This window comes from Cheilinus undulatus, linkage group 24 (genome assembly GCF_018320785.1).
Source record: "Cheilinus undulatus linkage group 24, ASM1832078v1, whole genome shotgun sequence".
NCBI classification, from domain to species: Eukaryota; Metazoa; Chordata; class Actinopteri; order Labriformes; family Labridae; genus Cheilinus; species Cheilinus undulatus.
In genome coordinates this window covers 17421946-17438952 of record NC_054888.1, presented here as the reverse complement: position 1 = coordinate 17438952, position 17007 = coordinate 17421946, and the positions used below count along the sequence as shown (strand labels likewise).

Genomic DNA, 17007 nt, shown 5'->3' with positions numbered 1-17007 from the left:
AAGTTAAAACTCAAGGTAATGTTGATTTGATAGAGAAGATTGATGAAAAATGGCTGCTCAGATTCTAAAACTGTAGAAAGGAGCGCTCTCTGGATTCAGAAACAGTATGTTGAAGGTCCTCTGTGATTGTGTTCATGTAGTCAAAAAAGAAAACACTGAACACTCTCCGTAAACAATTAAAATGCATTCTTTTCAGGGCATGGTCATGTCAACCCATTAAAACACACATTGATGGGAAGCAGGTGGCCTAGTGGTTAAAGGCGCTGCCCATGTACATGGGCAGCCCGGGTTCGAATCCAGCCTGAGGCCCTTTACCGCATGTCGCTGCCCCACTCTTGACCCTGTTTCCGACTCTATCCACTGTACTCCCCTATCTGATAAATGCCCAAAAATAAATCTTAAAAAAAAAAAAAAACACACATTGATTCGTTCTGGCATCAGACCGGATCAGGAAAACCTCCTGACAAACAGTTGATGCCAAAATGCAACACAGGGTACTGTATTTTCACTGATCTACATGATCATGCCATGAAAATAAAAGTGTTGTGGTTGTTTAAAGCATGGTACAGGAAAAGGGTGCTGTACCTTCAGATTGATTTAAGCTTACAGCGTTTTATAGGTAAGGAAGTGAGAATGTTGTGAGGAAAATCAAATATGTGTCAGCGAGTAAAAAAATGTGTCACAATACCTGATTTTTTAGCTTCAGTGTGATGCTAGTAAAAAGACAAATGATATCATGGCTGCAAAAATAGAAGTCCTAGGCTACCAGTTTGCACAAATCGGTTGCCGGCTGTCATTTCCTCAGACATAAAGTGCATTTTTGGCATCTTTTGGACCACCACTTCCTTTCTCTGTCTTTGTGGTTGTTTGAGTAAAAGGAATGAAATAGAATCGAAAGCCTTTGCTGTCACTGTACGCAGTACAATATTTGTTGTGCTTCTCTAAGCAAGAAAAGAATCACATACAAGATTCCTTAGCTTCATAGAAGCTTATAAAGTGAAACTGTAGATGGAAGGATTTAGATCAGGGATGGGCAACTATGGTTACTGAGAGGGCCTCATTTTTTTCATTCTCACTGCCAGAGGGCCATTTTGTTTTTGTTGCTGGATGCTCTCAATTAACAAATATGTAGCTTTCATCACTATCTATTTTACCATTTTATTTTTAAGCTCAAATACAAATACTTCATTCAGTCAGTTAGATATAAGACTTAAGCCAATATATAATGATTTTGAACATATTGAACATATTACTTACTCATTTTGGTGTATTTTATTGCACATCTACCTTTTTGTTCAAGTGCATTTAAAAGATTATGATAGGAATAGCCAATTATATCTTTAAATATGTGTTGACAACCTAATATGTTTGATTTATCAAAGAGAATGACACATTTTCTTCTATTTTTCATGTTTTCATGGCAGGTTTTAACATGTTTTCTTCATGATCACAGTTTCATTTTGTTCGGCATTAGCTACTTTCACACTGCCTCTCTTTTCCGTGTGTGTTATGCCTTTGTTCTGCAACGGCGTTCTGTATGAAAGCGACCATTGTGAAATGGGGGGTCGATCTCGCCCCACCTCTGATCCAGATTGAGAGGTAGTATCAGAGCCTTAACAGAATTTTCCGCAATGAGTGTGAAAGAACGTCACGGCATTCCGCAACAGCGAGTGTGTGCTGCTGTCTCCATAAACAGGAGATTTAAAAACCAGTGCAGTTTAATCGAGCGGCATTTTATCGGAGAAAACAACAGTGGGATAAAACAGAATAATGTGGATTAACTGGAGAGACTGTGAGGCTAGAGAGTTGATCACACTCTGTACAGGAGAGGAGACAGCAGACATCTCTGCTCACAGCAGCGTCTGAAAAGTTCCATGATGTGTTCAAGTGAGCTCGGTACTGTGAAGTTTCTGACCTCCGATGTAAATATGTGCGCTTTGACACTGCTTAAAGTCGGACCTCCAACTCAGAAACATGGAGGAAAAAAGTCTGTTGGATCTAACCGATCAAAATGAATGTTCATGTTATTTTCCCCGTATTTCATTTGGAAAATACAAAGTTTTGAACCAAGAAATACAGAGTTTCGAGTTTCATTAAAAGCAGCAGCTCGGGCAGCGGCTGCCATTTGATTACGGGACGCCGGGGTGTGTGTGTGTGTGTAAGCTCGGGTGGACATGGCTCTGTTACACCTTTGTGTGAACTGCTCGTTTTGGAACAGAGACGGGCATTCCTTTTCGCCTTTATTATGGAATCTCTATTGACTCACAGGCCGCATTGAGTGAGGAGGAGGGCTGCATGTGGCCCCCGGGCCACTGGTTGCCCATCAATGTTTTAGATAACGGAAAATAAAGAAGTAAAAGCAATTGTTTTCATTGACATCTAGTGTGCTTTTTGACCTTTATAATGTCATGCATATTTAAGGTCAAGATAAAGACTTGGACCTGTTGTGTAGGATAGTTATTATATCATATTGCACATAAAATGTTGCAAGAGAAATTGCAAGAGATGCTTTCAAGTAGTAGAAATATCATGACTTCAAAACTTTAGTTTTAATTAGTTTACTAAATAATGGAGATTGTACCATGTAAAACACATTAACCATTACCAATAAAACCAAAAACAACCTTGATCAACTGTCTGTATACTTGGAAGGCCACTGAAGGAGGGAAACCCTCATTTACAATGATGTTGAGTCAATTACAGAAGAAATTAAAGAGAATACAAAGCAGTAATGAAAAACAAGGAGTTTCATTTTATATGAAGAAAACAAAAATGAACTAAAATAGTTAAAATGGTTCAAAAATTAAAATGAACAGGAGATTTGTATCACTACCTGTAGATCTGCCACTTCTTTATAAATGAAATAAAGACTGCTGTTTTGGCTGAACTAATACAAGTATATATCGATGGTTATGCTGGAAAAAGTCTGAAGGGTGTTACTGGTAAGCTTCGCTTTGGTCAACAGGAATACAACAGACATTTATCAGACAGCACTGGGAAAAAGAAGCTAATATAGTCATTTCAGAGAAAATATGGCTTCAAATCTGGAAAAATATCTCCTCCCCCACAAAACCTTTATTATGGCGGGATTTTTGCTGGAAACATCTGATGCCATTCTTTATTATCCCAAACCAGAAATCAAAGTTGAGTGGTTCACCATGTTCTTGCTGGAGGGGATGTGGGGTGGTTTCTGCAGACTGTGGTCATGTTTTTTGGTTCTCCATACCTGCAAACCTTTTGGACTGAAAAGAAGCAGCTAAATGGAGAAACTTTATTTCTCTTTTACCTCTCTGTTTCTTGGGAAAATACCTGAATGCCTTTTGAAGACGTTTATGGTTGCAAGAAAGCAAAGAAAGTAAGCTACTACCAAATCCTAGCTCTGGAAGAATCTGCCAACTGTGAAACTTTTCATGAACTTTATAGACTCTATCCACAAGTGGAGAAAATGGCTTTTGCATTACGCCTTTCAAAGGAAAAAAAAGAGAGAAGTTTTGTGAATGTGAATGTGCCCTAAATGAAGAGAGTTTTGTTTTTTATTATTTAAATTTATATAATTTTTTCCATCTCTCAATTTATATACAGCGGATACTCACGATTTTTTGACAATTTTTTGATACATGCTCAAAATGACAATAGGAAAATCAAGTAAAGGCAAAACAAAACAATAAAACAAAATAAAACAGAAACACACAAAACAAGAAAGGAAAAAAAATATAGGACAGTCAGTTAACCCTCCAACACAGTTTATCTATGCAACTGTAAATATCTAACAGGCTGAGCCCTTGAAGAAAAAAGAAATTTGTTCCAAACTTGATCAAACTTCCCTTTTTCTATCATTAATTCTAGCCAATAGAAAATGATTAGATTCTTTATTATCATCTGAGATTGTCAGACTGTGCTCATATGTATTATGTTCTTTACTTGTTTTCCATATTTACTTTTACGATTCTAAGATTACATTTTAGTTACTGTCCGAATCTGTTCTATGGTCATTTAGAGCCAAATGAAAACATAAAGTATAATAAAATAGAGTAGGTATTTGGTTTGAAATGAAGTTTCTAAAATGCTCAAATGGTAAAATTTCATTGAGTTTCAGCAGCTGCTGTAACTTACTTGAGTCAGAATAAGACAAATTGGTCTTTCTTTGTTCTGATTTGAGTTGAGAACCACGTAGAAGCGACTTGTTTAGAGAAGTGTGTCTGATAATGGTTGGCCGGGAAATGGAGAAGTAGTAGGAGTTTGTGGGTTTTCAGTTGGACAAACTCTACTTCAGCTGGTGTCGAGTGTAGGCAGCATGGTGACTATTATCAATAAGATGATGCCACTGAGAGGAGAGATTAGTCACATTTGTTATCTGAATTAATTACAGTCCTTTATCCCTAAATGTGTAAAGATTAAAGCCATGAGGCTGTTGTGGATCGCCCTAAAATATGACTCTAATTCCCTTTAGCACTGTAAACTCCCAATTTCATCTTAATGAATAAACTTTGCATGAGGGTTAAACAGCAAAGTGGGATATTTGAGGTTATCCTTGTATCCTTGGTGTGCTCTGCAGCTTGTCATGGGACAAACTAATCTTCCTATTATCTGATTCAAGTGTTCAGATGTTGTTAGCAGTGTAACAGAGACTCCCTGAAGGATTTACCTTCAGAAACAAGAAATCTGTATCCCCTTTAATTACTTTCTGTTATCAGGAATGGCAGGAAGATTTAGTTTATTAAGAGGGCCCTTCATTTTGACAAAATATTAATCTTTTTAATTTAAAAGCCACCTGTTGCTTTGCAAAACAAATACAGCTCTTAAAGAGGAGTGTAGCACTGCTACAGTCTAAGACTGTAGATGTTGCATTCTCTTCACTTTTATTCTTGCATAAATGTTGGGTTAAAGTAAAGCCTTTGCAGCCACAGGAATACAGTCATCCATTAATCATTTATAAAACATATCTGATATTGATTTCTGTACTACTTACATATTTGAATGTTGATGATAGAAGAGACTTTAAGTGTATATAAAGGCAGGTAAAATGACTTTAAGTGCACCATGGGGACAACAAACAAAAGATTCACACAAATGGATCAATCAGATGCTAAATATCTATCTCATCATCAGTAATCTGTTATAATCTGTATTGGATTACATGTTGAAAGTGAACGGGGGTCCCTGCCTGTAAATCCATCTTGATGCTGGCGGTCTCTGTGCTGCCGGTGATAAGGGGTTAAGCCGTATTGAAGCTGGATGGATGCAGAGATCAAAGTCGGCGGTCAGAGCCGCTCACCAGTCGTGCTCTCGAGATAAAAATACCTGATGCTCCTGTGTGGCCTCGACCAGCCAGAGGGCTTCAGGAAACGTCAGGATCCCCCCCCAAAAAACAGCCAGTGTCTGCTGGTTCTGAACCCAAATGAACTCCAACAGGTCCATTTTTAGAGTTTACCTGCTGAAGTTGTCAACATTTTTTAAACTTTCAGCCCAGTTTTAATTTTTATGGCTATCTAGAACCAAAGTTCCCAAACATTGCAAATCCAAGAGCCCCTGTATGAAGCTGGCCCCTAGTAGGGACACCACTCTTGTGAAATATCCTGAATTACTTGTGCATTACAGTAGAATCTATCAAAACAATTAGCACACAACTTTTAACCCCTAATGCCTGATAACTCAGTTATTGGCATTTTTCAACTACAATCTTTATTTAAACTTCTACCAAAATCCTCCAGAAAAAGAAAAATTGCCATTAAATTTCACATATATGTTTTTTGCTATCACATTTAATACATGACTCATTCCACTGGAGGGCATTTTTATCATTTATTAGATTGTATTCAAAAGGTTTTTGAGTAATTTATTGATCATGTTGATTAGATAGGAGTCTCATAAAAGTGTATATCAAATATGATACAATAGGCTTTAAAGGGCTAATACGTCAGCTGAATTTTATTCACAATTGCTTATTTAATTTCGTGTCTTTATTGTTAAATAGCAATATTAACAGTAAGCATTTTTCTAGACTCTCTTTTTACTCAGTCATTACATTCAACATGTCACATCATGGTTCTTACTTGCTGCAGAAAAGCCATATTTTTATGTAAGCTGTGTCATACTGGCTAGGATTTGGTTGGTAATGTTGTAGGCGGTCTTTGTAGAATAGATAGGTCGCTAGTTTTCAGTGGTAGGCCTACAGCAACTTTATAATATTTCAAATCTATCAGTTTTGCTCAAAGCTGCTGCTTGATTCTGATTGGCTACAGTGGTTTGTGCTTTTTTATCTAAAGGACTGGCAACAGAAGAACACATTAAATAACATCTAAAGCATATAGCTATACAGTTCTGTGCCGAACTTTGAGGCATGTCTGAGGCAGAAATTGAGGCTGAAGTGAGGTGTGTAACAGAGAGGGCACCATCGGGCAGGAAGGAGGATCAACACAAACCCTGTTGTGCTCTCGATGTCCTTGCATGTTACCAGGATTTGGAAATAATCTGCTGAAAAATAACAAAATCCACAACTTTGGGGCAAAGTAACGGCCTTGGGTTTCATCCGAGTGGGGTTGCCATAAGCCCCTGGACATAGTGTGGATGTCCTAAGGGCCTGAAAACTACCGTCAACCTCAGGGCAGATCACCAGAGGTCAAAAGGCCTGTAAAAACAAGATACCATCGAGTTTGACCTTGGTTGCCAATCCACAAGTGTGTGTTGACATTTATTGAGCTTGACCCTGGCCCACCATCTGAAGCCCTGGGTTGTGGCACACTAGGTCCCATGATGAATTCTTAGCGCTCCACATGCCTCATGACTGTTTATTAGAAAGTAATTGCCAAATATAGTGCTTTTAACTCCTTCCTCCAAGTTTATGAGCCCCCCAGGTAAGTGTACAGTTTAGACAGCAATGGCATAGAGACAGGCATGATACTATTTAACTTTTACACTTCACATATAACAAACTAAAATCCTGGTATTGTGAAAATCCTGTTATTTACTCTTTCAAAATAAATTGTAATAGATTTTTTGATTGATTAACTTTTTTTTTTGGATCACTTTTATCAATCCCATAGTTTTTTCTGAAGTCTAAAACCTGCAAACCAACTGATGTTTCCAAGCTTTAGCTGAAGTTCAAAACTGCTGGCAGAAATTCCTGCATAACTTGAAGTTGATAAAATTATGCTCAAATCATTCCAGGAGCTTTCCTTCATCATTCAACAAATGAGAAACCATGGACTTTACTTTGCACGCTACACATTTTTATCCATTCATTTTCTCTGTCACTTACCCGGTTCAGGGTTGCAGGGGGGTGGAGCCTATCCCAGCTGTCATTGGGCGAGAGATGGGGTACACCCTGGACTGGTCGCCAGTCAGTTGCAGGGTCTGTCCAGCTTCCTCCAACATTGGTCTGTGGGGGGGGGAGCTGGAGAACTCAGAGAGAACTCACACATGCATGGGGAGAACATGCAAACTCTGCACAGAGAGGTCCTGACCCTGTGCAGCCCTCGCATTTTTTTAGTTCTGTTTAGTTAATATAGGACTATCTTTAAAACAACATGAAACACACATAAATATACATCACGTTTTGTTTTTAATTTTCTAGTTTTCCTGATTTGTTGCTCTGGGTTGCACTTGCATAGAGTACTTGAGTAAATTGATTTAGTTGCTTCAATGACTGATAATTTTTTTTCTGCATTATTCCCTCTATAAATGCTCCCTCTGAGGGTCTGTGATTCTTAACTATTTGTGTTCCTTGTATTCAAAAGTGACTAAAAAATATTTAAATTACTCTTTAAATATGCATTCCCATACAAATGCCAGAGGAAGCCTGAGAAGTGAGAATACCTTCGCTCCCTCATTTATCTGTCAATCATCATCTCTATCAGAGTAAATTGGACCTCTATCCCCAGTACTGTTATTGATTTATTTCTATCTCTCCCGCCACACTGGAGCATTGAACAGCCTCCACTATTGATCTGCAGGCCTATTAAAACCTCCATGGGAACATCACCACATTTTTTTTATAAAGGAGACCTTTTCCAAACCATAAAATCAATTAATCTCCACCATATGGAGGAGAAACATGTCACATTGTTGCAGACAAGAATGCGGCTGAGTACCAATCAGCTTTGAAGATTTATAATGATTTCATTCTACCCAGTTGATCTGATTATGATGGTTGCCCCCCTAAATGGTGGTCTTTTAAGGTCATAAAGCCAAAATTAATACTTTTTTTTCATACATGAGTTTTCATTTAACCAAACTGACAGGCTTTTGCCACGCAGGGACAAACTGGAGGTTGCAGATTTTATTTATGGGGCTTGTATTTTTAGAAAGAGTGGCTGATGCTGAATTTCTTTAATGTCACATATAACCAAAGGGCTGCAGAAATGTCAAGCAGCCAGTGGCAATAAACACTCACAAACACAAACGGCATACTTGTATCGTCATGCGAATGATGTTTTTAAAGCTTCCTCGGTTGAAAAACCTTTAGTTAACATATTGCAGCTTTCCTTGACCTTTTGCACAGAGAATGCATGCAAAAATGCAAATACTAAGATTGTAATGAACAAATATATCACCAAAACAGAATTTTTTGCCTTATCTTGAGCATTTCTCCATACCACCTTATACAACAACAAGCTAATATAACATATATTAAACCCTGTGTCAGAGGGCAAAATATGATAAAATGCAGATTTTTAACATTAAAAACTTACAAAATAGCTATAGTGACCAAACTTAGGTGGACTTTTTATTAAAATTAATCAAATCAGCTTAATAAATGTAAATTTAGCTGCTCATACATTTACATTTGCATGCATATTATTAGCTTAATGTCAAGGAATTAATTGCCTTACAATTGACATTTTAATTCTAAAGCCTGGTTGATATTTTAAAGTGTTAAAAAAGGGAAAAAGAAGAAATGAAAAAGAAAATCTTTATAAATCAAAGTCCAGCAGCTGTGAGGTTCATTTATTTATTAAAACATGGACAACGAAAGTTCACTTTGAACTACGACGGTCTAACATATATTATCCTATTATCTGTATCACTATATGACTATTAGTGTTTTAAAAAATCAAAGGGACACACAGGTATCAAAACTTTATCTACAGAAGCTAAGAAGCACAAATTAAAAATGTTAACAGGCTCTTTAGCTGCCAAATATATGAAGTAAAATAAAGTTTTTTTAAATTCAACATCTCAAATTTAAGCTTCAAATTGTTTTTTTATGCAGTGCACAGATGTCAAATTTTCCAGATGGGAAAAAAAAAAAAAAGTCCCCTTGTGATTTTTCTCCTGTGTCTAAAATGGCAGCGTGTCGAGGAATAACTTATCTATTATTGCAGGCGGTGGCACCAGATCCTCCAGCTTCAGGTAGAAAATCCTCTGCAGGCCCTGGATGCACAGAGTACGGAGCTCACGCAGTTTTTCCAAAAGTCTGGACAAAGTGTCGGACCAAGAGTCTGAGCCTCTGTCTCCCTCCTTCAAGCACTTCACAATGTTGCTCTGCAGCTCCTCCACCTTCTTCGGCTCCTTTAGTCCGTGGCGCTCTGATGGACCGTTTGTCACATTTCAGACAAAGGTATGAGGAAATAAAAAAAAGAAAATAATATTTTTAACATTGCAGACTTTTTTCTATTTAAATTACAGTCAAAATCATAAAATAGTCATGTATTTCTGCCTGACGCATGGAGCTTCTGCTTTCTTCACCTTCAGTCTCAACTCAAAAATTACCTGCTTATCTACTTTTAATCTATTTCACTGTTTATCCATCAATTTTAACTACCTTATCCAGACATTTATTCACTAATTAAAGTACTGGTGGGAGGTTTTTTTTTACTAGTAGATTTGAAGTGGTAGAATTGGCTCTTTTTGACCTCTTTAAACAAAAAAGATCACCAGTGACAGGATTTTGTATTTCTTTATGTTTTTTTTAAGGCCTGAAACCACCTGTGGGGTAGGTGTCAGCCTATTCATTAGTCACTTTAGGCCAGCTCAAACTATAAATTCAGCCTGATTTTTGCCAACTGCACCATCATAGCTCATGATCCAGCATCAGGCCCGATAAGCACTCTCGTGGTGTGACAGTCAATGATAAAACTCTCCAGTGACACAAGTTAGAATTTTTCTTGCATCGTCTAGTTTGACACTTTGACCTGATGTCAGTGACATGAATCCTGGCGCCTGGAGCATTTTTCTCCTTATATTTTTAGCATCATTAACCCAAGTGGCATACAAGTCAACACTTTATCCCCCTGGGGATTGATGTGTCCGTGCAGTGAAGCTGTATGTATTGACGAGGTTAACTGGGCAAATATTATATATGTTATTCATACACTGAGTTCTATTTGAAGGATATCCTTCTCTTGATACATGGCCTGTTGCTGTTTCTTGTTTGTCTTTTTCTTCTTTTCAGCGCAAAAGACTGTTAGCATCACACCGAGCGTTTCTGTTGTAACAGAAGTCTGATTTATTCTCTTTGACCCACCCGCCCAGCAACCTGTGAAATCGCACTCAGTTGCAGAGATGATGGTGACCTCAGCATAGATAAGCCGTCTGGATCATGCTTTAGTGTGGCCAGTCTGTCAGCCAAGACAAGGACAAGAGTTTTGTTGCATAGTCTGACATGGTGGCGTCATTAGACCAACAAAATCATAAACTCTGAGATGGCTTTTAGATGTGTACAGGAAAATTAGCAGAGGGATGTAATGCTTTGTCCACAAGGGGCACCAAAATTGACGGGGAACCTTTAAACCTGTTTTTTGTGGACTTTTTGAAGCTGGTTTATCTGTTAACCTTCTTTAAGCAAACAATTAAACATATTCAACTTTAAGCTGTCCATACAAACCACTTGTTCTATTTAGCTTTCAACACTGTAAGATTTAAGATCCAAAATAGTTATTTCAGCTTTATTTTTCTGAGTTAATAAAACTCATTTTAGTTCAAAGTAAACATACTCAATTAAGTATTTTTCTGTAATTGTACTCAAATTATTCAACCATCTCTTTATCATCATCTCTTTATCTGATAATTTTCCCAGACTGCCTTTGGGCATTTTGTACCATGAGTGAAGTTTCTGCCTCAGTTAGACAAGTCCTGCGTTTAGAGCACATCCATGATATACACTGGATGGTAAACTGAGTGTGGTGGTTTCACAGTCACTGTTATCATCATCACTGAGGTTGGCCAACCTTTAGTGGCATGAATGTTCAAGATTGAAGTCTGTGATTGAAATAAGGAACGACTGCAGTGGATGAAGAACATGCAGCTTTATGTAAGGTGCTTGAACATGTTGATTTGAGTTAGATTGAAACAGAATTTTTAAGTGAAGGAAAGTTTCCAAAATGTAGTTTACCTAAAGAAAGCTCCGTTAACCTTACATAAATTTTCAAGTAAAATTGAGTTGATGTGACTTAAAATGGCTCAGTACCTGCTAGTAAACACATTCTGTTTCTTCAGTGAGTATTACATACATTTCTTAATGTAATCAGCTGCCTCTAATGTTTTGACTTTTATTATCTCATCAGAGATTGCAGTGTTATTTATATATTTGCACACCTATACCTTTGAGCCGTCCTCAAATGAAAAAAACTTACTACATAAATACTTGTTGTAATCAGTTTCAACAAAAATTTTGAGTATTTTCAAGTTGCTGAATTTGCTGCTTTATTTAGCTTTGTACTCGAACCATTCATCCATCAACCCTGCCTTTTTATCAGTATATTTGTTTCATGTACTAAGCCTTTAATTCATTACTGTAGCAAAACACCTACAGTATTTCAACTTTGACCTTCCTGTCAGCATGCTCTCCTGTTTTACCTTTAAGTATAATTGATTGCCATTTCCGATTTATTAATTACATTAAGCTTTCTACCAGAGCCAATCACATCTTAACTTTTTTGTTTTTATAAACATAAACACAATATTGAGGCTCATTTTACAAACTTCATGCTAAGACTTCCTGCTACCGTTCTACAAGTTTTTATCCACATTATCGATTACCAAACAGAAGCTGAAATGTTTAAACCAAGGCATCCAACCAAACTTAATATATAACCCTTCAGTTTTCAAGTAAAAACCATGTGTTTATAATTTTAGCTACTCCCCCTTTTTTTAAAATGAAGAATCTCATGGAGAACAAGTACCCGTCTAATTTGTCCATCAAGATTTAGGCCTCTGAACGTAAAAAAGTTATTGTCTTAACAAAATTTGTGACTTTCTGCATCATTTGATGATCAGATCCAGGCTTCAAAGTTATACCTCTACTACTTTTTCAGAAGGTGCTTTGTTCATTGTTTTTTTAATTTTGGAAACATTTAATTTCTCAGTCCTTGTAAAGAGCTTGGTTTAATACTCATCAGTGCAGCCTCACTAGCTATAGAATCATGAAGGAGGAACTACTTTGTTTGAAGAATCTCACCTGTGACTAGAGCGAGTGTGCATATGCAGGAAAAGGTGGACACGTCCAGGTTCATCCTCTGCAGATTTGCAGAGAATTCAACAATGCCGTCAATCCACTCCCCAAATCCCCGCAGGCACTGCAGCCGGTGCCACACCGAGCCATCGCAGAAGATCAGCTTCCCTTCCTCTGGCTTGGACCTAAAACAGAGTGACAGCCTATTTGAAAACTATTGCTTTTCATAGTTCTGTCTTAGATGTGTGCAAAAGTCCAGATCAACTCTTGGTCTAAATTTGTGTAGAAAAAGGAAACATCATTGCATTTGGGTTTTTTACCTGTATGACAACCTTAAAACAAAAAGCTCCAGGAAAGCTGAGTAGAAGAGGAGGTCTTGGTCATGTTTAGGGAGGGAAGTGAAGCCCGGGATCTTCTGCGCCCATCCTCGAATCACCTCCATCGATCTGGTCAGGAGGTCATAAAACTGCCTCACATGCTGGGCATCGTCTGCTAGAGGACTTCCTGGACTCTCCTTAAACTTTAAAGGTCACCAGCAGAAAAGATGGAGAATAGCTTCAATTATTTAGCCTCCCACACCTCTTTTGACTGCAGAATATTATAAAGATCACTTACTTTGAAGTAGTCAAGAAGAGACGGAGGAGGGTTTGATTCCACGTGTGCTCTGATGAGGGCGCTCAGGAGGGAGCTGATGGGTGCAGATGAGTCCGGAAGGGGTTTGGGTTTGGATGGCAGGCGACCTCTTCGACCTTTCAGACTGTCCGTCCTCACCACTGCAGAGAAACCAGGGAAAAGTTACAGTTTTTATTTTACTTTTCAAACACAAAAACAGCAACTAACTTGACGTTGCAATTTAGTAGGTCAGTTTTTTTCCCACCAAACCCTGGAATTTTTTTCTTTGACATTTGCACATAATCTCAAAATCTGTGTAAAATTATAAATGAGACAATAAGCAGTGTGACATGACTTGCAAAATCAAAACATTTCACATTTGTGAGGCACTTGACTTTGCAATTAGCAGAATTTAAAATGATGCCATCTGAACAAGATTTTAGACTAAAATTCAGTTTCAAAGATTACCTTCTTTGACCATTCCCACTGCAAGGCACTTCTGAAAGCGACAATATTGGCACCGGTTCCTCCTGCGTTTGTCCACAGGGCAGCTTTTGGCAGCCAAACACACGTACTTGGCATTTTTTTGCACTGTCCGCTGCATTTAGGGACAAAAAAAATGAAAAAACAAGGTTTAAATGACATCTCTTGAACTAGAGACACTGATAAATGTTAATAAATTTGAGAGAAGTTGAGCTGTTTCATATTATAAAAACACTACTGTGTTTCTAAACACATTGTTATCCCTCTAATTGCAGTCCTGAGTAAAATATCAAACCAAATAACTCCATACAGAACCATCTAGGTATGCCTTTGTTAATGTTTTTCCTTCATTTTTGTTAAGGGGGTTTAAAAAGAGCATTAAAGCACTATATTGGTCTCCTGACAGCCAATTATAAGTTGAAAACTGTCCCAAAATGTTCATTTTATAGCAACAAATTTGCCTCTTCACACTCCTTTGAGAGATGCGATCATCTGGTGGCACTGGGAACAATTTTGTGAAATTCTTTGGGATTTGTTTGATATAAGAACCTTCTTCTGTTGCACACTTAAAAGTAAAACTGCCTTAAATGATCCTTAGAAAATTAACAGCAGCACTCCTGCTCCTGTGGGCCTTTCGAGGCAGCATAAGGCATTCAGCAAAGCGGACAGGGCAGTCTGGGTAAATACAGGGTCGTGGTCATTCATAATTTGGAGAATCGACCCTTGGGAATCTCCCTTGGAGAGAGGAAGAGGAGGGTTTTAATTCATGGCACGTTGGTGGCCGTTTTCATACAGGACATTTGGCCCTAGAATGCTCAGGTGTCAAGAGATCAGAACGTGCATGAGGAGAAAGATGACCAGTTTAGGCGGCAAGTCAGAAGTCCCAATGGGGTTTTTATATTAAAGCTTATTACTCCAATTAGGGCTGTATTAGAAGACAGTGTGGCTATGCAGGCTTACTACAAAAGGGAAATATCCATTTTTTTTTTAGTTCTGTTTTTCAGATTTCATAATAGCAGCATTTACAAAACTCCAAAATTTGACATATCCTTCATTGCCTTTAAATGTTACAGAACAATAAGCTGCAAATATCCTAGTGGAAATATGTTTTATTTTCCAGCTGCTTTTAAATAAAGTTACATCATACAAATTTGGCTACAATAGGGAGCAAAAATTCTGTCTGCATTGACAGCTGCTCTGTAAAGAAATAACACACAGCTGTCAAACTACAAGAGCTATAAATGTTGATATGATTCTGTTAGATACAACAGGAACAAAAATAGAAGTCACACACACAAAATAGGTGTGATTTATTGGTTTTGATTATCAGAAACTCCTAAATAGAAGCACTGGCAACATTTCTTTATATTGAGGTTCTCCAAATCTTCTGTCTTCTTTTATGCAGTGTGTTTCTAAATGATAAAATCCTCACTATTTTAATAATAATTTGTGATATCAAAAAGTGCAGAAACTTCCTGATCTACTGCCATAGTTTCAACCAAAAGAGAGACAGAGGCAGCTCTGTCTAAATTGCACAAATACTTCTGGAAAAGTGGGTGGAACTGGCTAGGATCACAGGTTTCCCTCACTCCTTGCCAGTTCCTCCCACTTTTCCAGATGTTTCCTACGTGTTTGTGCAGTTGAGACAGTGTGAAGAAGTTTGTCTGCATTAATTGAAAACATTAAATTACCCATCACAGGGTGTCCAGGACTTCTGTTTTTGTAGCGATGCTATCTAACCTACATTAAGATGATTTGATCTTTCCACTTACTGTAAAAAAAAATACGTATTAAGCCTGGCATTTGTTTCCAGATCAACAAGAACAACATCTTTGCCTTGCCCATGTCTTTAAAACTTACTCAGCCCTATTACAAACCTTGAAGAAGCCCTTGCATCCCTCACATGTGCGCACTCCATAATGCTGGCACGCTGCGTTATCTCCGCACACTGCGCACAGCCCCTCCGCGCTCAGCGCTCCTCGGCTAGGTGCGGAAGAAGTCTGGTGGTAGTCCATAAAGTGGTGACTGTGGGCGAGCTGGAGATGGTGAGGAAACCCCATTCCGGGCTGCTTCCCCAAAACTCCAGAGCTGTCCATGGGCTGGTGCGCCCCAGCCGCGTCCAAGCTCATGGACACGTGGAGGGACCCGTCAAATTTAACGTGGTGCGCGCTGTGTGGCGCATGTTTCAGGGAAAACAGCGAGAATCTTGAAAGGGCGTTTTTCCTGTGCGCTGCAGCCAAATAGTCTTGTCGGAAAGTGTATAGAGAGCCGGAGTCATCCCATAAATGTCCCGCAGGAGTCTGGAAGTTGGACGTGATGTTGTGTGGAGATGGAGAACGATAGTAATAAACAGAACCAGAAGAGGAGAGCAGCTCGTCTGAGTGGTGAGAATTCGGCTGATACCTCGGACACCCGTGCGCATCCTCCACCTTTACGCATGAGATCTCTCCTTGCACTGGCATCTGGAAGAGACAGGGAGGCTTCACGTCGTATCCAGAGCTGAAAGTGTCATTCAGAGGACCAAAGCTTGGACCAGAAGTCTCAGTGTTGGTGAGGTCCATGCTGAACTTGACAAACTCCGGGGTGAGGAAGTCGCAGCTTCGCTCTCCGTTGGCGCCCTGAGACGCAGGGCTGGCTCCTTGCGGAGAGGAGCCGCACTGGGTCTGGACGCACGGCATGGCACCTGCAAACATGTGCGTAAATCAGCAAGTTAAATGTAGACTGCGTGGGCGAATGCATCTATTGTGCTTTTTCAATCGCTATTTTAAAATGTTTATTTTGTTAAAATCCGTGATTGGAAAATTACGCAGTCATTACGCATACATTTCCACTTGCTAATTGGCCTAAAAACGAATCTAAATGAGCCTGAAACATGTTTTCCAGTATGCAGAACAACTTTGATGCAGGCTTTAAGGTCTTTTTTACCTCAAAGCGTCAGTCGTCTTGGTCTCCACAGAATGTTACTGCCTGTTAGACTTTCCCTGAAATGAAACAAAAACATCAGAGAATCACTCCCCTGCTTTACGCACATCTTAAAAATCTTGAGAAAATGAAGAACGGTACCTCATATATTCATCCAGTTCAGGAGGGCAGTGCAAAGCAGTCCCATGTCTTGCAAATCTATAAAGCTGTTGCTGCGACTTGAAAGATGTCCACTCGCTGTCTGGAGAGGAAAGGAAATGACTGCTCACTTCTCCCACTCTTTGACTTCCACACTGGCTGCCAGTGACACCGACAATGTGCTTTTGTTTACGCACCAGTTTGCCAAACCCCTATTACGCACAAAACCCAGAAGGGGCGGGGTGGTGTATGTGAGTGTGTGTGTAGGGGTCGTTGGCACAGATACTGGATCATTTAATGTGGAAATAATGCTTAAAGCCTTATTTTCTTGCAGGGTTTGGTTTGGGGCTTCCACTTTCTTTTTTGTAGGATTAGACATTGCTCATAGCCTTCTCTTGCAGAGTTAGGGGCGCATTTAAGCCAGCGTGTTGCTTTGTCATTATTACAATCAGGGCAGCTGC

At 38.9% G+C, this 17007-nt stretch overlaps 1 protein-coding gene across 1 annotated transcript; it reads right to left on the bottom strand.

Annotated features, from left to right (window-relative positions):
- Positions 1-8954: 8954 nt before the first annotated feature.
- On the bottom strand, positions 8955-16691 carry LOC121506304 (nuclear receptor subfamily 4 group A member 2-like). Its single transcript, XM_041782051.1, has 8 exons — positions 16550-16691; positions 16412-16467; positions 15364-16169; positions 13472-13601; positions 13007-13164; positions 12712-12911; positions 12398-12576; positions 8955-9527 (listed from the first exon to the last, which is right to left on the bottom strand). Exons 3-8 carry the CDS (start codon positions 16162-16164, stop codon positions 9280-9282), a joined length of 1716 nt encoding a protein of 571 aa, XP_041637985.1. The 5' UTR covers positions 16165-16169; positions 16412-16467; positions 16550-16691; the 3' UTR covers positions 8955-9279.
- Positions 16692-17007: the final 316 nt, after the last annotated feature.